Genomic DNA, 23,916 nt, shown 5'->3' with positions numbered 1-23,916 from the left:
CCATGATGGGGGGGCAGGGCAGAGGGGGCCTGGGTGGGAGTCCATTCGAGTGACCAGGCGGGGGACTTGGATCAGCGAGCACCAGAGGGTGGGCAGGAGGCTGCCGGGGCTGGCGGCCGATGGTGCTGGGCCGGGCAGGCCGGGCAGGCGGGGAGGGGTCAGGAGCTGCCCCGGATCCTCTCCATGTAGCTGCGCAGCTCCTCGGGGTCCTTCAGTCCCATGTCCTCACATACCCAGCGGATGTCCTCCTCGCCGGCCACCAGGATGGACTGCACGGCAGGGGCCCCCACGGGCTCCTCAGGCGGCTGGGCTGGGGGGGCTGGCGCAAACGTCACAAACTCCACGCGCTTCCGCCGCCCCCCGGCTTCCTTCCGGGCCAGGGTGCTCGAGGAGCCGGCGGTGCCCCCGGAGGGGGCCTGGGCCAGGGTCAGGGCCTCCCCTCCTCCCCCACTCTCGCAGGGGCAGCCCCCCTCCCCCTTGGGCAGGCCGGGGGACTGCCGGTCCAGCTGGCGGCTCAGTTCCTCCTGGTCAGTGCCCAGCCAGACCCAGTTGTGGGGCTGGGGGGAGGCGGGGTCGGCGGCGCCGTCGGGGGGCTCCTTGCGCTGGTAGCGCAGCACGAAGACCACACCGTTGACCAGGAAGATGAGGATGGCCAGACAGAAGATGCCCAGCAGAGCGTACATGCCCAGCTCTAGGTCGGTGACCCGCTGAGGGGCGGGGACCATCTCCTCCGCTTCCTCCTCCTCCTCCTCCTCCCCTCCGGCCTCCTCCTCTGCCGGCTCAAACTTGCCCCTCACGCCCCCCCTGTCCCCAACACCGCCCGCCTCCCATCGTTTACGGCCCGTGCTGGCCTCCGTGGCTGGAGAGCTCCGGGCAGGGCTGGATGGGAGGGCGGGGGCCAGGGTGGGAGCAGGGGGCAGCCCCAGCCAGGCGGTGCCGGAGGCCAGCGGCACACGGTGGCGGCCCCGGCGGCAGGGCTCCGGCGGGTGCAGAGCCACGTGCAGGGGCAGCCCCTCGGCACCCGCCCCACTCACCACCACCCCGAGCAGGGCGCCCCGCTCCTCGGCTGGCAGGATGGCACTGGGCTCCTCAGCTGAGACAGACAGTCCCAGGTCATGGTGGTCGTAGAGCTCAGCGGGGGCCAGGGTGCGGTCAGAGAAGGACAGCCAAAGGGAGAGGGCCACCTCCTGTGGGGCACACAGACACAGGCAGAGACATGCGAGGGCACGCACGCATGCACACAGAGACCACTCCCACAGAGACAGGCCACACGGAGGAGAGATCAGAGAGAAAACAGACACAGGCAAATGGACAAAACACAGGGAGAGAGGGGACGTGCGTCAATCACCTGTCTGCCACTCAGCCCTGGGGTCTGAGTCATCGGGAGGGTCCTCAGAGCCATCTAATCAACCTCCCACTGCCACACTCCAGCCAGCCACTGCTTGGTCACCTCCAGCTGCAGAGAGCTCACTACCTTATAGGGCAGTCAGACCTCATTCTGAAAATGCTAAGGTGAGGGGTCCAGGTACCTCCCACCCCCCTGTCATTAGCCCCCATCTGGAGATGTTGACCTCATCCCCCTGACCCCCAGCTGTCACCTGCTTTGGGGCGGGAAAGGCTGACTGTGCCCAGCACGTGGCTGTGACCTCCCCGGGGTGGGCAGTGCCTCGGCTCAGGGCCAGTGAGATGCCCATCACCGGCTGCACCCGCAGCTCCAGCACCGAGACCTTGTCATCCGTCACGGCCAATGCCTGCTCCCCCAGGATGGAGTCAGACAGTGGGGAACGCACCTGAGGGTGAGAGGGAGCTACAAGTTGTGGGGGGTGGTAGGTACACAGACAGGTCTGAGTCAACGGAGGGTCCTCCCTGGGCCCTCCGCCCTGGGCCCAGCATCTGCACGGGCTGCTTTTCCCCACCCTTTGCACTCCATATGCCCTATACATACCTGGACCCCAATCCCATGCCCAGGGACAGTTTCCTCCTCTCTCAAGACCTGGCCCCCACATACCCACCCCTAGCCCTTCATTCTTGGAGGATATCCCCCATTACAGGGCCACCCTATTTTCCCCCAGCCCCCAATCCCACTGGGCTCATACCTGCCCATGAACACTCCCGGGGGGCACCTCCACCCTTGCCAGGGGGTCTGCTCACCTCGATGGAGGTGACACCGGGCTCCCGGCCCACCAGGACGCGTCCGCCCTCCAGTGAGGCTACACGCGGGTCCTGCACGCGCGCGTGCGGCGCCACAAGGTGGGACACGTCCAGCAGCCAATCGGGGCCGAGCAGGTAGGTGAGGCGGCGGCCGCCGTCCAGCGGATGGGCCACAAAGGGGACAAGGAAGCGCACGCCTGCGCGCTGGTACTGCAGGCGGCAGCTTCGGGCGCGCCGCTCCGCCTCCTCTGCAACCGCGGGAGCTTCGGGCTCCGGCACCCTGTGGGGAGGGGAGGGCCCGGGGGCGGGGCGTCAGCTCGGGCTCCGCCCCCAGCCTCTGAGGGCCCCGCCCACTGGAGAGCAAGAGAGGGACAGAGCGAGACACACACACACACACACACACACACACACACACACACACACACACACACACACTCTGGTGGCACCATTCTTCGAGCACAGCCACACTTCTCCCCGCTGGCGAGGCGCCACAACCCCGTTCCTAACTGGTGCCTGTGCCTGTCCATCAAGCCACTCTTGCCCTCTTGCTCCTAACTGGAACTCTTGGCTCCTGGGGAGGCGAGGAGGAGCCTCACCTTTGGCTCTGGCGGGACTCTCAGTATTCACTGAGCTAGGGGCCATCTCAGGCTTTGAGGACACAACAGTGAACGGGCTAGACAAAAACCTTTGCCTTCAAGTCTTAATCGCGGGGAGGAGCGTGAAGGGGGTGGACAGACCACAAACAGATGAACGAGGTTCTACAGTCATTAGAAAGTGATAAATCCTTCAGAGAAGTGAGGCGTGGAAGAGGGAGAGGGAGGCAAGGAGGGTGGAGGTCTGCAACTACAAATGAAGTGGTGAGAGGCTGGGTGGTGAAAGGCGGGTGGGTAGGAGGAACCGGAAGCAACCGGGTAGTTTTTTAGACAACCCCCCCCCCCCCCCCGCCCCGGTGCGTGGGACCAAGGCCACATTCCCTACAACCTCTCTCGGTCCCAGAGCGACTTCGCCAAGGCCTCCACTCACCCTTCGGCTGGGCCGGGGACCCTCCAGCCTCGGACCTGCTCCAGGGTGGTGTCGGTCAGCTCGATGCGCAGGGGCAGCAGCGGGGCCCATACCGTCAGCTGCAGCGAGGCCCGCAGCCGGCGCCACCAGAAGTCCACCCGCACCCCGCAAGCGCCTTGGCTCTCTTTGCCAGCCACAAACACAGCGTCGCAGGTCTCGGACACCTACGGGAGGGCAGGAGCTGGGCTAAGTCGTGGGAGACAGGTGTGGACCACAGAGGGCTGCCCTGACCCCTCGCCGTGAGAAGGGGCAGGGCTGAAATTCGTGGTGCATGTCACTGGCATGTTTTAAGATTATGAAGATTTCGCCATGCAGTCAAGATCCGCTCTGGAGGAACCAGCCATCCCCCAAGTTCACCCCGGGGGTTCAGCTGGGGAAACTGGCTATCTGCATATAACAAAGTCTTTCTCCTGGCCGAGGAGCATTGGAGCCCACAGATTTGGCTCCTCATTAGTGCTGGCCTCTGGCTTTCCTGCTGGAGCCACCTGGCAACCCACCACAGGAAGGAAGGCAGAGAGCCAGGCCAGACCTACCCACCCCAGAGCCCTCAGGAAGGAACTGCACACAGGGCCAAAGCGGCGTCATAAATGGCAAGACGCCTTTTCCAGGCAGGCAGCAAGGAGTTAGGAAACACGGGCTCTGGGCTTCTCCTCTTTGAACTTCAAAGTGTGGAAAGTCGCCCTCCCCTTTTTGTCTTTTTACCTCATGGATCGTTACCAGGCTCTGATAATTATCACTGATGCTTTTAATTCTTGCAACGGAATAACATATTCCCGTTTTAAAGCTTAGAAAACCGAGGCTCAGAGAGGTTAAGAGACTTGTCCACGATCACACAGCTAACCGATCACACAGCTGATAATAAAAATGGCTTTCAAACTAAAATCTGTCGATCTCAAGGTATATACTCTTTAAGTGGGCTTTATGTAGAACGCGGCTAAAATTCACACACCTGGGATCGAGAGTCGCGTGTTCTACTGACTGAGCCAGCCAGGCGCCCCCAAAGTGCTCTGAGCTCTCCCCAGCTCAGTTCATCTGTCAGTGCAGTAATGAACGTGAAGGTGCCTAAGCTGGGGCTGCTGCGGTTACATAGCTCCCACCTGACTGTGCACAGAGGCGGTGGGAACAAAAGAAGTTGAATCTGGGGTTCCCCCGCTGAGGTTTCTGGTGCCAGTAAGAAACTTCTCTCGGGGACCTGAGTGGGGAAGGCGTAGGTCCATCACTGGGCACACTCACACGGGGTCGGCGTGTGCCACTCACCTGCAGGACCTGTGTGTTGGCCGACTCGCAGCCGATGTGCTCGGTCACCTCCACCAGGGCACCCCCACCGTCCACAGTGACGAGGCGCACAGGCACACGCTGCGGCTCTCCGGTCAACGGAGCCGTGTTCACCAGCTCCTCAGCCTGGGGGTGCGGGAGGAGCTTAGCCCCAGCCTCTTTGCCTCACTTGGCCGCGGGCCTAGCCAAGCACGGGTGGGGGACTCCTTACCTTGGCCAGTGGGACAAGGGCTCTTATGTCCCGCTCCGACACCAGGATCTCCCACACCATTTTGTCCTTCTCTGCTTCGGGGGCCTGGCCTGGGTACTCCAGCTGCCATGTGACAGGGCGAGTGACCGCCACACCCCCACTAGTGCCATTCTCCACCAGAAAGTCCACCGACAGGAACTCGGATAGTTCAAGGGGGCTGCTGGCCAGAAGGCGGGGGGGGGAGGGAGGGAGGGGGAGGGGGAGAGAGAGAGAGAGAGAGAGAGAGAGAGAGAGAGAGAGAGAGAGAGACTGAGTGCTTGCTAGTGGCCACACGCTATTGTAAGCACTTGCTATATTCATGAGGTGGGTCCTAAGACAATCCCCGATTTACAGATGAGAAAACTTAAGTACAGAAGTTCTAGAACTTGCCCAAAGTCACAGAGTGAAAGGCGGCAGGGCTGGGATTAAACTCAAGCATCCTGGCTCCAGGGCCCAAGCTCTTACATGCTCTTGGCTTCTGGAAGGTCCGTGTAATCACTTCACCACCCCCCTGGAAAGCTTGCTTGCTCTCCTGCCTTCCTGGGCCCTCTCCACTCAGACTTCTGCTTTCCATGGCCATTCAGGTGGCAACAGCACCTGTGTCAATTTCTACCAAGCAGGAAGAGTCACTTCGAAGCCCCAGGACCGGCACTCAACCCCCTGAATAATAACCCTCATAGCTTCCTTCGATCAAACACTTGCTGGGGCGCCTGGGTGGCTCAGTCGGTTGGGCGCCTGACTTCGGCTCAGGTCATGATCTCACTGTTCGTGAGCTTGAGCCCTGCGTGGGGCTCTCTGCTGTCCGCGCAGTGCCCACTTCAGATCCTCTCTTCCCCTCTCTCTCTGCCCCTCCCAGCTTGTGCTCTCTCAAAAATAAAGAACACATTAAAAAAACAGACAAAAAAACCACTTGCTGGATGCTTGCCATAGAGGATCTTATTTCATATTCACAAACCCCGAGGGATGCATTATTAGCCCCATTTTGCAGGTGAGGAAACTGAGGCTTGGGGGGGGGGGTGGTAAAGGCGGAAGTGAACTGGCTTGCCCGTGATTATTCACCCAAAAGTGTCGGAACCAGGACTCAAACAGGCGTTACCATGCTGACGGCCTCGGCCCAGGCTCAGAGAGTAAATCAGAGATCATGTTAACCACAGCTGAGCTTTTTTGGAACTATCAATGGGCCAGAAAAAGGGCCCCACTTGGTGGTTGCGGGAGGCAGGGTAGGGGCTGTGAGGGCTGGAACTGAGTGGCCGGGATAGGCTGGCATCACGTGACTAAGACTCACGGACACTCACTGCAGGTAGCTGCAGCTAGACACGGATACGTAGGAGCTCGACGAATGACTGTCTGCTTTGTGCTGCTTCCTTGAAGGAGTCTGTTCTGTGCTTGCTCCCGTGGGGCTACGGAGGCGGCGTGGCAGCCCCCTTCCCTTGGGCCCCAGAAACCCGCTCACTCCTTCCCCTGCTCCTCCGGGGAGGGAGTTGCCCACCTGGAGTCTGGCCCCGTGGGCCCGGCACGGTGGCAGGTGATGAGAGTCGTGTGGTGCTTGGAGGCCTTGAAGCGGTCCAGCTTGGCAGTCCACAGGCTGGGCTGGGCGGGGCGGGCAGCCGTCACGTGCAGCCCCTTCTTCACCTTGATCCTGGGGAGAGGACGCAGGCCCAGTGTGTCGAGGCGGGTGCCAGACTATGGACCGAACGAGGAGCAACTCAAGGGGCTCCAGGCACCGGCCTCCCGTCTGGCCTCCCTGACTCCCGTCGGAACCTCCTGCTCACCATCCTCCCATCCACAAGGACCCCATCTCGATGCGCGTCATGCCACACAGCTCTCCCCAGCACCCAAAGACCCCAGCACCCAAAGACCCGCTGCCCCCAGCGTCAAGTCTAATCCCGGCATCGAGGCCCTCCAGGATCTGCTCTGGTTTCGTCTTGGCCTGTAACATCTCTGTCACCCTGCCCCAGCTACACCGAAAGTTCTTCCCCCACCCACAGCCCATTTATGCCCGAGTCTTTGCTCAGGCGGTACGTTCAGCCTTCTACCTCTGCTCGTTCTTCAAGCCTCCAGCAACTCGAATAGTTTCCTTTAGGAAGCTCTTCCGGGGGCAGGATGGATTTCTCCCTTGCTCCGCCCCTAATGCAGGCCCCCACCGCGCCTTGTGCCTCCACCAGAGCATATCCCCCAGCGCATGCCGTACAGCTCCCTTCCCTACCCGTTGGTCCCCTTAGTGCCAGGTGGGGACCGGGCCTTGCTACTCTCTGTAGCTCCAGAGTGGAGACACAGGGCTTGCATATTTTAAGTGTCTATGAAAGATCTAACGAGTGTGCAAGTGAGCACAGGACAGTGTGACAGACGGGGACGGGACAGGCACTTGGGAGACGCACAGGGACAGGACACACACAAACCCAAATATGAGAGAGAGGCACGTCATACTCTGCAAATCCTCATCAGTGGAATGGGGGTGGGGGGGGGGGCTACTTTGGGGAACTTCCTGTAGAAGGGGACACAAAAAGGAGAGCCTTTCTGTGGGGGAGGAGCAGGCTCTGTCCAAAGGTGAGGGGCAGGCAGGAGAACATGCAGATGAACGTGACTGGGGCAAACATCCCATTAGAGCATTAACCACCCCCAGGCACCGCACTTTCCAGTTTCCAAGTCGTCTCCTGTTTTCCCTCCCTAAAGCCCTCACAGCTGCCCTGTGAAGAAGGCAACGTCAGCCCCACTGGACAAGGAGTCTCAAGGAGGTGACAGGGGAAGGGGAGCTTCCTATTCTGACTCCAAGTTCAGGGCTGTGCCCGCTGCTGGGTCCTGCCTGCTGCCAGGACAATCACGGCTCTTGGCCTGGAGGGGTTTTGGTGGGCTCGTGTTTGCAGAGATCAAGGGTTCCAGTAAGGACCCCAGAAGGAGAAGGCACCTGCCCTGTCTTCCTGCAGAGGCCCCTGCCTCCAGCCCACCCCAGGAGCCCCGTTCTCACCGCAGGGTCAGGACACTGGCTGTGAAGTTGTGCCGGAGCAGGAGGGTGGCACTGAAGAGCTGGCCGGGCCGCACGGGCACGTCGGGCACCCGCAGAGTCACCGCCTCATCCAGGGGCACCTCCTGGTACCGCGGGGGGTCCGCGGGGCGCAGCTCCACGCTGCCCACCGGAAGAGCCTGCTCCCTGGCGTCCTCCTCCCCGCCGGGGCCACAGCCCCCAGAGCCCTCAGCTGCGGGCTCCAGCGTGTAGGCCAGCTCGGCCCGCGTGCTGGAGCCCTGGGAGAACCAGTGGGAGGGAAACTCCAGCTCCACCACGCAGGCGCCTAGGGATGGCTGCAAACACACAACAGCCAACGGTTGGCATGGCGGGGGCGGGGGGGGGGGGGGCGAGCCCCAGCATCCACGATAGGAGATGCAGAGCTAGAGGGGTCCTCCTGCTGCAGGACCAGCAGCGGCCACAGTGACACAGCCAACCAGTCACGTGACTGGGGCCAGGTCTCGGAACTCATCCAAGAGCCACGCTTCTGCCTGTGGGAACAGCCTCATTCCAAAGTGAGCCAATCCCAGTGCCTCCCCCCTAATTACGCCCTGGGACCACCCTGACTACACCCCAGCCTTCTAAGAATCCCAAAGCCCTCAAAATACCTCTTTCCAGTGGATCCCTGTGCTAGACCCCCAAAACAGTGGAAGTTGCCATTATAAAAGTGATATTAACAACAGCGTGAACGCTTGCTGGGTGATCACGCTGTGCCAGGCGCTGGCGCTGGGCTAAAAGCTATTCTTGCGTTCATTTCATTCATTCTTTATTCTAGCTCCGCACGAGGTAGGCATCGTTATTACTCCATTTTATAGACGGGGAAGCTGAGTCCCAAGAAAATTAAGTTACTTGCCCAAAGGCATCACCAACGGACTGACTTCCTTAAGGGTCCCTAAACCACCCTCTCAAAGGGTCCCCATGAAAGCTAGCGGAGCAGGAAGGGAGTCAGGTGGTCTGTGACTCCCACACCAGCCGGGGTGGTAAGCCCTCTCTTCCCTACCCCAGGGCCGTCCTCTGGTCGGCACAGCAGGCCGGGCAGCTTAGGCAGGGCCCGCCCACTCACCTGGAAGTGGCAGGCTCGGTGAGCAGTGCCTGCAGGGTGAATGGCGTGGAGCCGGGCACAGGGCAGGCTGCCAGGCCCCGGCGGCCAATCCTGCCCTTTGAGGTGGAAGAGGACGCGGGCGTGGGGCTCTGCTGGGGTCACAGCCGCTTCCACTGACACAGCCCGCACATCCCACGGCACTGGCCGTTGGTGGGGCTCAGTGACCCGTGGAGGGACCACCTGGAGGGAGAATAAGGGTGTTCACAAAGCAGGGGGTTGAGGGAAGCAAGATCTGGAAAGATGGGATGCCAGGCCTCCAGCCCCAGCTTGGCAGGAGAGGGCATTTGCAGGCCTCCGGATGATGGGGAGCACAGCTGGGGCTGGGGGGACTCCGGAGCCACATACAGCAGCCCTCAGCTCTGAATCCTTTTAGCCGGGGAGTCCCTGGTGCCGTCTCCTTACCTGCTGCGTCGCAAAGGGCGGGTAGGAGGCCCGGAGAAGTGGCTGGGCCCTGGGCCACGGCTGCAGGAGCAGGAAGGTCTCAGATCTGGAGCCCAGAGAGGAGTTGGCAGGTGGATAGCGGTCCACCTGCTGCACCCGGAAGTGCTCAGGGGCATCAAGGAGCTCTAGGGCCGCAGGCAGGTAGACAGGATCCAAGGGGTCCTGTTCACAGTCCACTGAGGAAGAAGGGATAGGGATGGTGACAGCTCCAGAGCTGGCAGGGCTGAACTGAGCTCCGTTCTGGGGCACAGTTGTCCCATTTCACAGATGAGGAAACTGGGGGCTCAAAGAACCTCACACAGGTAGCACGTGACAGGGCCAGGATTTGAAGGTATATCCCAGACAGGATGCCAGCTTCCAAACCATTCCTCCTTCTACCTTCCATAGACTCAGACCTTCCTCCCTTGAGCAGAACCTTCTCAGCATTTCACCCTCATTCCTGCCCCCTTACCTACTTGCCTCTGATATCGAGGCATCTGTAGGGTACAGTTCTCCCTAGACAGAGCCTGCGCAGTAAAAGGTGGCGACAAGGTGGGCTTTGTAGAAGCAGAGATGCTGTCTGTCCCTGAGCCCTTGGCCAGACTTGTCTGGGCATCCACCCAGCCTTCCCCTCCATCATCACCATGGCAACCCTGCACGGGTTGCCTCTGTACCCAGTACTGGGTACTGGAGTGCAAAAGTGGGATTGGGGCGGGGGCAGGGGGCCCATGAGCCTGGGGAGAGAGTCAAAATATTCAGTGACTAGAGGGGCAAAGGACCCCGGAGACCATATTGGGTTTGTACCGACTATTAGTCAGCCCCAATAAGAATAAATATTTTTGTACACTAACTACATGCAGACTACTATTTAAAACGTTTTACGTATATTAACTCTTCAGTTTGTGTACTAACTCTGAGACCCAAGCCCTGTCACTATTATTTCCACGTTACGGGTGTGGGAGATGAGGCTGAGGTCGAGGGACTTGCCTTGGGGTCACCCGGCTGGAGACAGGTGTTGCCGGGAGTCAGAGCTCAGGCATTACACCCAGAGGGATACTTCACCTCCGCTCCCTGTGCTGCTTGCAAGGGTGACCACTGCCGGCTGTGCTCCCTGGACTGTGGGTCTCTCCCTCCTCCCTTAGAGTCCGGGGTGAATGTTGCCTCCTCCTTCAAGGAAGCCCTTCTTGATTACGGGACCTCTCACCAGTACCCTCAGTCTTTCCCCGGCTAGTCGCCTCATCTGAATTAGTTGTCTTCCTGTCTATTCACAGGGGGACTTGTTCTACTCATTCCAGAATCCCCCAAGCTGGGCAGCTCTCCCTGGAGATGATGCTCTGGGAGCCTGGAGGACTGCGTGTACATCTTAATTCTGACTCCGTGAAGCTTGGGTCCATCATTTAACATCTCAGAGCCTGAGTTTCCTCACCTGTAGAATGAGCATTTAGTGACACCGTGAAGAGGGGAGGGCTTTGTAAAGTGCGGAGTGCTGTCTGGGGGGAGAGGGGTTATTGCTACTGAATAATGGATGTGACAAGGCCTTCCTCATCTCTTAGAAGGGGTTATTAGGGCTCCTGCTGGGTCCCCTGGGGAGGGGAGCAGGTGGCTGAAAGCAGCCCCGGAGCCAGCTTCCTCCGTGCCCCATCCTGGGCTTGAAAGATGGTTTCAACCTCTCTCCAGACCCTCCCCACCAAGGAGCGTGTGTCTGAGAGGCTCCAGCCGTCCTGCCCCCAAGTGTAACAGGTAAGTGACTAGGGCTTCCCGGGGGGCAGCCCCTGACCTCCGGTCCTCCTCCTATTTCACTGCCAGGATAATTATAAGATGCTATGTGGCCTGACTCCCACGGACTTCCAGCACCCAGAGCTCAGCTCTCACGGGGAGGGTGAGGGGGGTAGTGAATGCCTCACTATCCCTCCCCCACCTCCACTCTTCTGTGGTGTCATCCACCTAGCAGCCACAGCCCTGCCAAGGGCAGTCTGACCCCCCACCCCGGGCACAGGAGAGTCGCTGCTCCTTCCTCCAGTGATAGGGATCGCCGCAGGATTCAGGAAGGCACGGATGGGGCAATCCCTGGAGACTCCAAGGTCAGCTTGCTCTTTGGGGCAAGGGGAGGGCGGCTGCGCACCTCGCAGGTCCCAGGCATAGGGGCTGCTCCCGTTCCCGTGGGGGCTGGGTTGGTGGTGGGGGGAGGAGGGTAGGAGCCACTGGGGTGCAGCCGTGGGCACCGCAGATTAGGGAGCCGGCGCGCCTGGGTCAGGGGCAGCCGGGTTAAAAGCCCGGGCGGCAGGGGAGCTCGCGGAAGGTGCGGGGACCCGGCGGGGGTGGGAGGGCTGGCGGTGAGCGCCCGGGGCCCGGCCGATCCCGGGTCAGGAAGAGTTGCCGGGTTCCGCGAGTGCGGGAAGCCACAGAGGAGCGCGGCTGGGGGGGCAAGATCCTGGGGGTGAGACCTCCAGCCCTCAGGGCACAATGTGGGGCGACCCGGCTCGGGGCTCAGTCCGGAAACCCGCAGCTCCGGGCTCTCCGCATCCCTCCAGCCCGGCCCCGGCCGCCCCTCGCCCCGCCCCTCCCCTCCCGCTGACCTCTCACGACGTCCAGGGCCAGGGCCACCAGGAGGCAGAGCCAGGGGCCGCCGGGCCCCCGGGGAGCAGCTGCCGCGCGCCCCGCCATCCCGGCGCACATCCGTCCCGTGGAGGGCGGGCACTAGGCGGGCGGCTCAGGTGGCCCCCGCCCGCCCGGCATCTCCCGCGCCCGCTCCGCACCGCCCCGACCCGGCCGGCTGGGTCCTCGCCGCAGCCCGCCCGGCCGCCCGCCCGCGGCCGCAGCTCCCAGACAATGGAGCGGGAGCTGGAGCAGCAGGGTGGGAGGGAGCGAGCGCGGCACATGGGCTGCCCCTCCGCCCCGCCGGGTCCTAGTGCCCTACGGATCCCCAAGCCCCGAGCGCCCCCGTGCACCAGGTCGGGGAGAAGGCCGCTTCCCTGGGGGACGGAGCCACAGGGGCTGACCCGCCGCTACCGAGAGGGACTCGAGGCGTTCGGGTCGCTCCCTCTCGGAAGCTCCTGCCCGTGGGGGAAACGGCCACTTCCTCCGCCTCACGCCCGCCCCACAAGCAACTCACCTGTAGAGGCATCCACACCTGAATCAGGAATTCAGGGATGTGCGGAACTGAGCTGCAAGGGTGGAAAGGGGGAGAGAGGGGCCAACAAGGCCCAGGTGACCATCACCTGGGCCTTCGCTGCTAGAGCCCTGGACCACTCCTGTGGAAGAAGTTCTCAGGGGCGGACAGCTGGAGTTTCCTGCCTAGCCCCAGCTCTGGGAGGGGTCTGTGGGCCTCAGGAAGGGCGAGGGCCCCTCTGCTCCTGAAGGAAGTCCTTCCTCCCAGGTCCTGGCCTCCTGGCCCAGCCTTGCCTGCCAGGCAGTTAGGAGAGGTCCAGACCAGAGCACCTGGCTGCACATTGGCATCTCCCGGACAGCTTAAGAAACCGGGGGTGGGGGGGTGGGGGGGGGCTGGGGGGGGGGCAGAAACGACATGCCTGTAACCCTCTACAAAACAACTGATCTAACATAGGCCAGGTTGAGAACCATAGTGCAGGAAAATCCCATCTGATGAGGGGAGGAGGGAGGACAGGCAAATCTCCTGGCTGCCAGCCCACCAGCCTTTCCTATTCTTACACTCAATGGGGGAAGGGGTATCTTCATGGCCCTCCCCCACATCCACGCTATTCCACCCGAGCGGTTGGTCAGTTCCCGGAAGTTTTGTAAAGGGCGCATGCCTTCCTCAGGAAGGAATGGTCCACGAGGGAAGGGTACCCAGTACTAACAATTCTGTTTTGCCCCCCTCCTCTCCCTCCTTCTCTACCAGCTTCACACTGCCCCTGCAGGGACAAGTCAAGAACACGGAGCGGCTCTACAGGAATGGATTTAGCCCGAGGGAGAAATGAAAGCAATCCAGACTTTGAGTAAATACATTTTATATGGAACAAGATAATAAAATAGCGTGCATTTTATTTAAAACCAACCAAGCGCTGATAAAAATATATCTCACTGCAGCGGTGATTCCACATCAAACCTTAACAGTTAAGAACTGGGCGTTTAATTCATTCTTCACATCACGTGCTGGGCCTGGCGGAGGACACCCACCTCCCCCGGAACCTCAGAGAGGAAGAATGAGAGCCCTGGAGGAGAGGGCTCGGGTGGCAGGCTCACGCTGCCCCTCTCAGAGCTTGTGAAGGGAAGAGGCCCCGATGTGCGGCTCTAGTGTGTCTGCTCCGCACGCCTCCGGGGCCACCAGGGTGGACCCTGATCGGCAAGTCCTTAGTGGCAGGAGTGGAGGGAGAGGGAGGGGTGGAGAACAGTCTGGAGCTGTGCAGACAGGTGAGTCCTCCTTTCTCCTCCAGTGTCTCTGAAATCCCCACAGGGGATCTGATGGCCACCGCAGGGTCCAACTTGCAGGCACAGGCCTATGAAGCAGTCACCTTTTGCTTTGGCTGAAGGGGAATCAAGAATCTGAGAGGGAAAACTCTCTTCTTGACACAAAGCAGCCACAGTGCACTTTCCTACATACAGTACAGTGGCGGGCAGGCAAAGGGCCCTGCTGGCTCGGATTAAGGCACTTAGAACAGACTCCATGTACATCCTTGCTCCCAGCCCCGGGTGGGAACTTCCCCCTTGCCTTCCCCTCAGGTCCCACATGCCCTGCCTCTTCCCCAGAGCTAGGCAATGAAGAGCATGCCTGGAGGGATTGTGGTTTGGGTGGAGCGCGGGGCCGGAAGGAGACACACGAGGAAGGAAGCTTGGGGACTTGGCAAAGGAGGAGCTAGGAGAGTATCAGGAGGAAGGCAAGGCAGCAGCAGAGGGGAGCCAGCTGAGTCACAGGAGACCGGGGCAGTGATGTTCACTGAGAGCAGACGCACAAGCCATGGGGAGGCTGTTCCAACCTGCCCCGACTGAGGCAGGCTGGGAGCAGCGAAAGGGTTAAGAGACAGACAGAGAACCCAATCCCAGACAGAGAACCTCAGAAGGCAGGGCCCCCGGGACCTGCATGGGGAATGGTCTTCCTCTTTCTCAGCCGGGGGTGGGGGGTGGGGTCCGGTGAAGACAGGAAGGTTCTGACAGTTCAGAGACGGGGCAGGAAAGGGGCAGGGTACTGGAAGGGGGGCTGTGCGATCCAGAAGCAGTGCAGCTCTTTGGTACGACGAGGACGACGCAGGCGGCCTTGTCCCGGCGTCCCCTCACTCCTCCTCCACACCCCGGGGCCCCTTGGCCGCCCGTCTCTGTCGCCAGCGCAGCTCTTCCACCTGGCGCTCCAGGCCTCGAACCTTGGCCTCCAGTTGGGCCCCTGAGGCCCGGGTGCCAGTGAGTCGGCTCAGCAAGGCGTAGAGGGTCAGCAAGGCCAGGAGGAGCAAGGCCCGGGTGGAAGGGTCGGGCACTGACCTCACCAGGGCCACAAAGCCGGCCAGGAAGAGGACAAGCTTCAGGCCCCACAGGATCCGCCCCAGCAAGGCCAACACCAAGCCAAGGAGCAGGGACAGAAGCCAATAGACAACTAGGGCCCCTGCTCCCCACAGCAGGAAGGTCTGGACCTGGCTGGGACTGAGCTTCAGGCCCTGGGTGAGGTGATCTCCTGGAAGAGGGAGAACCACAGAATCAGCCAATCTGGAATGGTGAGGGCACGGGGTGGGGGGGGGGGGGGAACCAAAAAAGGAGCTAAAACTCCCTGCAAAGGAAAAATCCTTCCTCACAGGGTCACAAAGGTAGGAGCTTGAATGTCAGTCCGCTCCTGTTCCTGCTGGCTGGGGGCAGATTACTTCCCTCGCCTGGAACCCGGTTCATCTACAAAATGGGAGTGATGCTCTGGGCCGCGGGTAACAATTAAATGAGATACTATGGCTTAGCCAGACAGGAAGCAAACACCTGGTAAGTAGGGGCAACCATTAGCCTGCTCTTATGTTTGCCTCTGGGGACACCTGGCAGGGGTTAAGCACCTGGGGAAAAGTCTGCGCCCTGAAAAGATAAGCTCCCACAAATAGGAAGTGACAGGCTAAGCTCCAGGGGACCGAACCAGTACTCTGCCACTCACCATCTAGCCCCAAGGCATTCAGCAACTGCGCAGCAATCCCAGACAGCGCGAAGAAGGCCACCGAGATGGCTGATGAGATGGCCCACATCACCTGAGACAAGGTCTGTGGAAAGAGCGGGGCAAGGAGATAAGCTTATAATCAATCATGCCCTTCTCCTTTAAGCCTCCAACCACTGCGCAGGCAAGGCCAGGAGGGAACGTCCCTCACCTCCTTCTCAGCCAGAGGTCTGCGAACCAAGCCTGGACGGCAGGCCGTGTCTCCTTCCAAAACTGGAAATCAGGACATCTGGGCCCTAATTCAACCGATTTGCTAGAATATTTTGGTGATGGTAGTAGGTGAATGTGTGTGTATGGGGGGGTGGTGGTCGTCAAATCTCTACAGTTGTCACCCTGTAGAACAGGGTCCTCCCACTGAATCATGAAGTCGTGGAAGCAACATCTGTGAAGGGCTAGGATGTTTCAACAGAGGAGGAGTCCCTCAGGTCTACTAGATCATGGATTTTATAAATGATCGTCTCAAGTGTTTAGAATGACCTATCAAAAGCATGTGATGCCACACCTAGGATGTCATTAGCTGGCAAAGACAGCTCTGTCTTAAGCCCCTGAGTCAGGCCTACCTCTACCTCTAGAGGGGAAGGAATTTTCAGGTCTTGACATTTTGCCAATTTAAGACTTTAGGTCAGATTTAGACCAAAGTCAGACTATGTCGTCATCCAGTGACATGGGTTTATAAAGACTGGCCCGTTTCCTAGTCTTTCTGACAAGAGAGGGCAGGAATAAGGGAAAGGGAGAGCTACAGGCCCTAGGGTAGGAATCGAACAATGGGATTGCGAAAAAGCGAGAACTCTCTGGCTGTATCTTGTACAATGTGGGGCTCTCTGCAGCAGGGATTATGACACAGAGAGGATGTGGACCCAAGACGGGGTGGCCATGAATGTCTCCTCCTTTGTCTTTCTTCGGTGTGTGTAGTCACAGCAGGAAGCACCTTCCTTACCTCTGAAACCAGGTGAATGGTCTCTGGCCCGAGCCAGGCCTCCAGCGTTCCCCGCACAGATCGACCTATCTGGCTCAAGAGATCAACCGGGGCCTCCCTCTTCTGCTGGCCTGGTGGCGCGAAGTCTGCGTGGGACTGGGATGATGCCGAGTGGAGGAGGATGAGGGCCACCAGGACCGTCAGGATGACTTTGAACACATGCTTGCCCCGCGGTGGGCCTGCCATGGCTGGGTCTGTTGGGAGAGCAGCACAGGGTGAGCGGAGCACCAGAACGGGCACAGACACCCCCCGAAAGCCCTCCTCTACCCCCACCCTGTTAGGCGAGAAAGGCAGAAGTGGGCCTTTTAACTTCAGCTGAGCTCGACCTTTTGATTCACCGGTTCCTCTTTCACATTCTTTACCACTTGCACGTTCGTTAACCGGCAAGTATTCTCCAATGCCTTAGGGGAGACTAGATCTAGGATTGTTCCAGTTCTAAAAATCTGAAGGCCCGTCTCTGGGTCTTAGGTGTTACGGGCATAAAACAAATATAAGGCTTTGTCCCCAGGGAGGTTATAATCTACTTAAGATCAAGCAGACATAAAAAACAACTTAGGAAATAGCACACAAATAAGATTCCTGCCGTGTAAAGATGTAAAGAGAAGTGCTCAGGTATGTGCTCAAGCAAGAGAAAACTGCATATGTGCCTCCTGTCCTGCAGGACCATCACAGGAGGTGGTATTAACCTCCTACTGGTAACAGATGAGAAGAAACAGACTCAGGGGTTAGGCACTGCCCCAGGTCACTGGGCTAAGTAGAAAGGTCAGGGTTTGAAGCCAGGCTTCTACTTCCAAATCGCACACTTATTTGGGAGAGAAGGTTAACACCGTGGATCTCAACTGTGGCTGCTCTTTGGAGCCACCGGGGAGCTTCACAAACTATTGATGCCTCTGTCCCAAGTTCAGACTTTCTGGTGTCACTGTCTGGGAGTGGTTTAGGCTTGAACCTGCAAAAGCTCCCCGGGTAATTTCGCTGTGCCGAGCTGAGACCCACTGACACAGAATGACCTCAATCAACTCCCCAGCCCCCAATGCAGGCAAAGGGTTAGAGCACAGCCTTTAGGGAAAGATATTATTAATAAAAAGCTAACTATGTGCCCCCTATCTCATACAATCGCCACCATCAGGTAGGCATTGTTACTGTTCTCCATTTTACTGAAGAAGAAACCAAGGTAGGATAAGCAATAAGGGCGGGGGGGGGGGGAAGCCAGGATTTGAACCCAGGTGCGTCCGATATCAGACCCCTCACACATACTGCCCTGCCGTATCATCTCCGAAGTCAGTTTCAAAAGTGATTTAGGGGGCGCCTGGATGGCTCAGTCAGTTAAGCGTCTGACTCTTGATTTCGGCTCAGGTCATGATCTCACAGTTGTGAGATAGATCCCGAGTTGGGCTCCGTGCTGGGCATGGAGCCTGCTTAAGATTCTCTCTCTCCCTCTGCCTCTCCCCTGCTCACTCAAGAGTACTCGCTCGCTCACTCAAAAAAAAAAAAAAAAAAAGGGATTTAGAGAGTCACACAATAGATTATTCATGGGCTAAAATAAACTTGGCATCTAGCAATCATCTCCGTGAATGACTCCTGGTGACAATTCACTTACCCACTTTGTGTTTTGTACTCTGAGCTCATCTGTAATATGATGCCACAGGCAAGTTAAGACCCAACACGCACAGATTCATTGAAGCAGGTGTGGACCAGCCAAAAAAAATGTTTGCAAGTTCGCTATTTACCACTGTGCTTGAGAAATGTCAAACAGCACCAGCAAATCCCCTGTTCTCTCCCAGGGTCAGAAATGAACCTGTAGCTCCAGGGAGTTTCCATGATTCAGACCCAATGATCAGAGGCTAAGCCATGCCCCTGATGTAGGAGCAGCCAGGCGTTTGAAGTTTTTGCAGGTTACCAGATCACTCTGGGAGTTACCCAGAAATCAGAGCCATCAGGGTGGAGAGGGATTCTTACTTTGTAGAAAGGAGAAGAGTCCAAGAAAGAGTTATAAAAATATCCTATCCGGGGCACTTTCTGGCCTAGAAACACCTGCCCTGAGTTCCTCTTGAGGTCTGTGGAATCAAGCAGGGCTGCAAAACCATGCATTCATGTGGAGCGGCCTCAGGCTGGGAAGGCTTTTACTCTTCTCCCCTCTTTGGCAGAAATCAAGAACCAGATGGTTCCTGCCTGCCAGTGGTCAGACAGGAGGGAAGCACAGGTCAGTTCCTGAGCTATCTGGGTCATAACCACACTGGGGACTTAAAGAGCAGGGTTGCTATCTTAGGTTGGATCCTATATCCGAGGACCTCCACCAGGAGGGATCAGATGTCGTCTCCTCGGTTCTAGAAGGTCAGGGTGATGTGAGCTGCTCCCCCCACGGCGGCCTCCTGCATTCTGTGCCAGCCTCGACTTTCAAGCAGACATCTGCCTCAGTCAACAGGAGCTGGGGGACCTTGGAATAAACCCTCCACAGTGAGGCCATCACTGGCTCCCCAGCTGACCTTCTGAAGTGCACCAGAAACCAAATCTAACAGGATTCTAGAGGGTGCCCTTTGCAGAGGAGACTGAAGATCATTGGCTGGTCCGTTTCTTCAAATTGTTTTATTTAACAGGATCCCTTCTCATTTCTTCCAGGTTCTTTCTGCGCAGCAGGAACCAGACTCACTGTCATCACACCTCCTCACTGCAGCCCAACCAAATACTTTTCATAAAGAGAAACCATGGCAGTCAAGAGCCTGAGCAGCCTTGAGCTCTGAGAGGAAGTAGGTCTTAAACATATTCACCTCCTGCAGTGTCTGGCCTCAAATGGTGGCACTCAACAAATTGTGTGTGTGTGTGTTCATATTCACACATACAAGCAGCCATCTGCCCCGGTTCAGTGTGTATGTGAATGATGTTAAGCATAGACGTTTATTTCTTGCACGTGTGTGGTGCTTTATAATTTACAAAATGCCTGTTACTTCGCTATCTCACTGAACTCTTCCAACAATCTTACAAGGTACTACTATTCTACATTTTACTCAGAAAACCATGGCTTAGAGAGGTCAGGGGAGTTGTTCAAGCTCGCACGGCTGAACTGGGTGAGACTTGCCTCCGGAACCCAGGATCTAAATCTCGCCCTTCTGCTTGTTCCAACCCCTGTGCTGCCTCAGAAACACATGGCCCTCAAGGCACTTAAGAGTTCCACCAAGTATGAATGAGCTCAAAGTGAGAGGATATGCAGAGTCCCGCCAGGAGCTGACCCACCTGCGGCACGTGGTTTTGTACCAAGAGGTATGAGGACAGCAAAAGATTGGGGCCAGCCCTGCCACTTCTGTCCAGGTACCTGGAAGATGGCTCGGGCAGGGCCAAGAGAACCCGGCTCAGCTGGGGAAACTGCTCCACTTAACTATGGTAGTGAGAAGGCACTATATGTTTAGCTGTGGTTTGCCAAGAGGGCAGGGTGGGGCAGTCCATACACCCCTGCCAAGGCTCCTTCCTCGGGATAGCTTCCTTTCCCACAGTGAATCACTACGTGGCAGGAGGGGCAGCTGACTTAGTGCCCTCTGCTGGCCCTGATTTCCCCCATCATTGCTCAGAGCTGCCCCAGTGGAGCAGTGGTTCTCGGCTCTGGTTGCCCAGCAGAAAAGTCTGTGGAGCCTGTTCAAGCAAGGATGTCTGTCCCAATCGGGGCCATCTTAGACGCTCCCAAATAGGGGCTCAGGATTTTGTTTGTAGAGCCCCTTGAGGATTTCTGATGCATAACCAGACAGCTGCCAGAAATGATCAGCAGCAAAGGAAAAAGTCTATTCTAGGCAAAGTCTCTAAAGTGTGGCAGCGCGCGTAGGGACCTAGACTTCCATCCCAGGCTCCATTCTGCCACAAACTAGAAGCCACCGCCTTATGCCTATGACTTAACCTGAGTTTCAGTCTCCTCAGTGTCAAATGGGGTTAAGCAGGCTTAAGAATCATTACGTGTTTCTGCAAGAACTTTCTAAACCTTAAGCGTCAGTAGGAATGTTGCCGTTCACAAACTGCCAATACACCGTTCATTACATTGTAGCATAATTCAGCAGGTTTACACGCCGGCCTCCCCCACCAGACTTCCCGCGCCTCCGGTTGAACTTCACTTTTTTTGGAATCCCCAGTGCCTAGCGCAGAACGATGACTAATGGGTGCTTGTTAACTGAATATTAGAAACTCGCCAAGGTAGCAAGGGAGAAGCAGGGAGAGGAGGCTTATTTTAAAGTTGATCCAAATACGCAGCGGCCGCCGGAGCAGCACAGCTGCGTCGAAAGGAAGCTCCTTGACGGGGCGAAGCTGCCACTGAGGAAAATGAAGTCAGCGTCCCGGCAGGTGGGGGCAGCCCCCGCTAAACCCCTGGCAGCTGCTGCCCAGCAACTGTTTGGGGGCAGGGCGACGGGCAAAGGGGCAGCTTCCTCCCCAGGGCCCAGCCTCCCCCCAGACAGGGTGTCAGTCGCATGTGCTATTTCGAACAGCAAGTCCCCTGCCAAGCCCTGCTGGGTGGCGTCGCTGGCAAGGGACGCGGCGCGGCCCAGGGGTTCGAGGTACCCCAAGGGGCTCGGGATACCCCAAGGGGCTCAAAGCGAGGCCGCGGGAAGCTGGGCCGTGGGGCGGGGGCGACCCGCTCAGCGCTAGCCTCCTACCCCAGCCTGACAGCCGCCCCGCCCCTGCCGGACCTCTGAGCAGCGCTCGGAACCCTCTTCACCCCGGAAACGCGTGCCTCCCCTGTTACCTAGTAACGACGCCCCCTGTTGCATAGCAACGAGGATTCGGGTCCCCCGTTTGTTTCCCCCGCTGGGGGCCGTCGGACCCCTCCCCACCCGTGTCCGTCAGGCCTCGCGACTCCGCCCTGCTCCCACCTGCAGCGGCTGCCGCCTCCCCGTCCCGCGTTCTGTCCCCGAGCCCCGGTCTCGACTGGCACTCACCGGGCTCCGGCCACTACTGCCCTTCACGTGCGACTTCGCTAAAACGCGCCACCAAACCCGCGCCTCAACTCCGGGGCGTTGGTTTACCGTCTGCGCACGCGCAAGGCGGGAGGAGCCCGGGGACCTGCCGGTCCCCCTCCCCGCCCAAACACCGTGCCGTGGGCGCATGCGCCCTACCCTCTTGATCACGTTTCTCCCCCCACTGTCCACCCCCACCGAGCATTCCCACCAAAAAAGAGTGGGATCAGAAGTTCGAGCTGGGAACGGAAGTTTCTGGCAGGAAAGGGGGAAGAAGCGGCTATATCTGAGCTGTGCAGTAAGTAAACTGAATCTTTGAAATTCGGAGTCGAAGCCGGGCCGTCTCTTCAAGCCCTCAGCATTTCGGTCCACGTAGTTTCAAGCTACCCAGTACCTCCCGGGCATTGTGGGAAATGTAGTTCTAACCAAGAGGCACCTGGTCTTTTTGAGGAACTTTCGCGCTAAAAAGGCACAAAGGAAAAAGGTATTAGGGGAGCAGTAAGAGGTACCAGCTCTGGAAGGATCCGTCCGCCCCCTCTAAGAGCAATTATGCACCCGAACCCTGCTGATGGCTCTCGAATGTTCATTCAGTTACAGAGAAGGAAAGGAGCCAACTTCCAGACCCCATTTCCACACACACAAAAGCAAGATTGTGAGTGATCCCTTGGCTGGTTTGTGATTCTAGGCAATTTTTTCTTTATCCCTCTTGACCTCAGCTGTTTCAACTTTACTATCCAGTCCTAGAAGTTCTAAAATACCATTTCACTTCACGGTGGGGTGTGCAGCCATCTTCCTCTGGACCCTCATTACTCCCTGCATCAGCTAAGGGTCTCTTCCAGAACAGGCTCTAGCAGCACCCTGGGCCTCACCTTGTAGCTTTTCTAACAGTTGCAATTTTACATTTGCTTGTGAGATGTTTCTGATCTGTAAGGACTGCCAATCTCCCAGACTCCTGTGCAAGAAATGTAACATTTTGGGGCACCTGGGTGGCTCAGTTGGTTAAGTGTCCAACTTCGGCTCAGGTCACGATCTTGCAGTTCAGGGGTTTGAGCCCATGTCAGCTCTGTGCTGACACCCCAGAGCGTGGAGCCTGCTTTAGATTCTCTGTCTCCCTCTCTCTCTGCTCCTACCTGGCTCGCTCTCTCTCTCTCTCTCAAAAATAAACATTTAAAAAATGTAACTACCCCCCCCCCCATGACAAGTCACTTTCTTTTCAAACCTTTTCTCTCTGAGCAGTAGAAATAATCTCAGACAGGTGCCTGGGTGGCTCAGTCAGTTAAGCGTCCTACTTCAGGTTGGTGAGTTCAAGCCCCGCATTGGGCTCTGTGCTGACAGCTCAGAGCCTGGAGCCTGGTTTGGGTTCGGTGTCTTTTTGTCTCTGTGTTCCTCCCCAACACGCACTCTGTCTCCCTCTCTCTCTCAAAAATAATAAACATAAAAAAAGAAGAAGAAATAATCTCAGTTCTTCCCACCCTTAGTCTTCAGAGTGTACACACTGGAAAATTCACATGGGGCCAAAGTGTGGGGGCGGAGGGTAGGGGCAGTCATCTAATCCTCACTGTCAGTTAACTGCATTGTCTTACCTGCTCTTCTGTTATTTTTCCACACAGGCTGCCACTACATCTACCTGGGAAATGGAGCTTTTCTGGGTTGTTGGCCAATATGTCCCTTTAATTCCCAAGTAGCAACAGCCATGGCCTAGGGTGTATAGAGTTCCTTTCTCCAGGATCCACCTACAACTATGTATACATCCCCCCCCTTCTTTTCTTTCTTTCTTTCTTTTTTTTTTTTAACTATGTCTTCCTTCCCTGCCTAGGGGATCTTTACCTCCTTTGTGGGAGGTGGAGATTGGGGGGAGTGAGGAGGAATCTGGGATCAATTTCTTATCTGTAATATTTACTCCAAAATCAATTTCCCTATATCCTTTCTAGCCTTTGAAATTCACAAGGCTTGAAAGGATTCCCTGTTTTCTCCATTCTTCAGCTACAGCCGTAAGTTCTCCAATATAGGGACAGCTCTGCCTCTGCTCACAGTGGTATCTCTAAGACCTAGTAGTGTGCTTTCCTGGCACACGGTAGGCACTCAGTAAGGATCGTTACTGGCTCTCTCTTTCTCCAGTCTGTCCTCCTCCAACCCGTCCAGTAAGTGTCTTCCAGAGGAATCTTTTGGAAGTGTAGTTATCACTCTGCAACTCAGCTGCTGGTCAGCTGCCAGCCCCAAGTAACTGCCTCTGGTTCATGGTCCTGCCTGAAAGGATCCATTTTATTTCCTACCACATCCAAAGATGCAGGATGCTTGGCTTGACGGGCAGCCTGTCATTCAACCAAGGACAGTTATGAAGTTCCTGCTGTGTGTCAGGGGCTGTGCTAGACTCTGAGGAACAACGGTGACCAGAACAATGACGGTTCCTGATATCACAGCATTTGCTGTCTGGTGGAGAACACAGATATCAAACAGATACTTGTAAACAATGATATAAGTAAGTGATTATAGCTACCAGAATAGCTTGGAGAATTACAGAGTACTGTGGGGGACTAAACTTGAGTCAAGGGTCAAGAAAAAGGCTCCAGAGGAAGTGCCATTTAAAATGAGACTGAAGTTTCCTTTGGAGGCAATAGGAGGGGAGGAGAGAGGAGGGAGGT

The 23,916-nt window shown here is 57.5% G+C and overlaps 2 protein-coding genes across 4 annotated transcripts; both read right to left on the bottom strand.

Moving 5' to 3' along the window:
- Positions 1–10: 10 nt before the first annotated feature.
- On the bottom strand, positions 11–11,977 carry TMEM132A (transmembrane protein 132A). 2 transcript variants are annotated; one of them, XM_042905084.1, is made up of 11 exons: positions 11,817–11,977; positions 9,223–9,437; positions 8,782–9,000; positions 7,683–8,014; positions 6,207–6,356; positions 4,700–4,898; positions 4,471–4,614; positions 3,175–3,377; positions 2,152–2,431; positions 1,599–1,790; positions 11–1,187 (listed from the first exon to the last, which is right to left on the bottom strand). In XM_042905084.1, the coding sequence occupies exons 1-11, from the start codon at positions 11,914–11,916 to the stop codon at positions 159–161; spliced, it is 3,063 nt and encodes a 1,020-aa protein (XP_042761018.1). In that variant the 5' UTR covers positions 11,917–11,977; the 3' UTR covers positions 11–158. The 2 variants fall into 2 exon arrangements, with proteins under 2 accessions (XP_042761018.1, XP_042761019.1); XM_042905085.1 differs by having other exon boundaries at positions 4,700–4,895.
- A 1,222-nt stretch (positions 11,978–13,199) lies between these two features.
- On the bottom strand, positions 13,200–21,338 carry TMEM109 (transmembrane protein 109). 2 transcript variants are annotated; one of them, XM_042905420.1, is made up of 4 exons: positions 21,257–21,338; positions 16,308–16,540; positions 15,314–15,416; positions 13,200–14,857 (listed from the first exon to the last, which is right to left on the bottom strand). In XM_042905420.1, the coding sequence occupies exons 2-4, from the start codon at positions 16,530–16,532 to the stop codon at positions 14,466–14,468; spliced, it is 720 nt and encodes a 239-aa protein (XP_042761354.1). In that variant the 5' UTR covers positions 16,533–16,540; positions 21,257–21,338; the 3' UTR covers positions 13,200–14,465. The 2 variants fall into 2 exon arrangements, with proteins under 2 accessions (XP_042761354.1, XP_042761355.1); XM_042905421.1 differs by having other exon boundaries at positions 21,191–21,264.
- Between the last annotated feature and the right edge of the window lie 2,578 nt (positions 21,339–23,916).

Source organism: Panthera leo, chromosome D1, assembly GCF_018350215.1.
Source record: "Panthera leo isolate Ple1 chromosome D1, P.leo_Ple1_pat1.1, whole genome shotgun sequence".
Classification (NCBI taxonomy): Eukaryota; Metazoa; Chordata; class Mammalia; order Carnivora; family Felidae; genus Panthera; species Panthera leo.
Note: the sequence above shows the minus strand (reverse complement) of the source record. Positions and strands in the feature narration are given on the sequence as shown.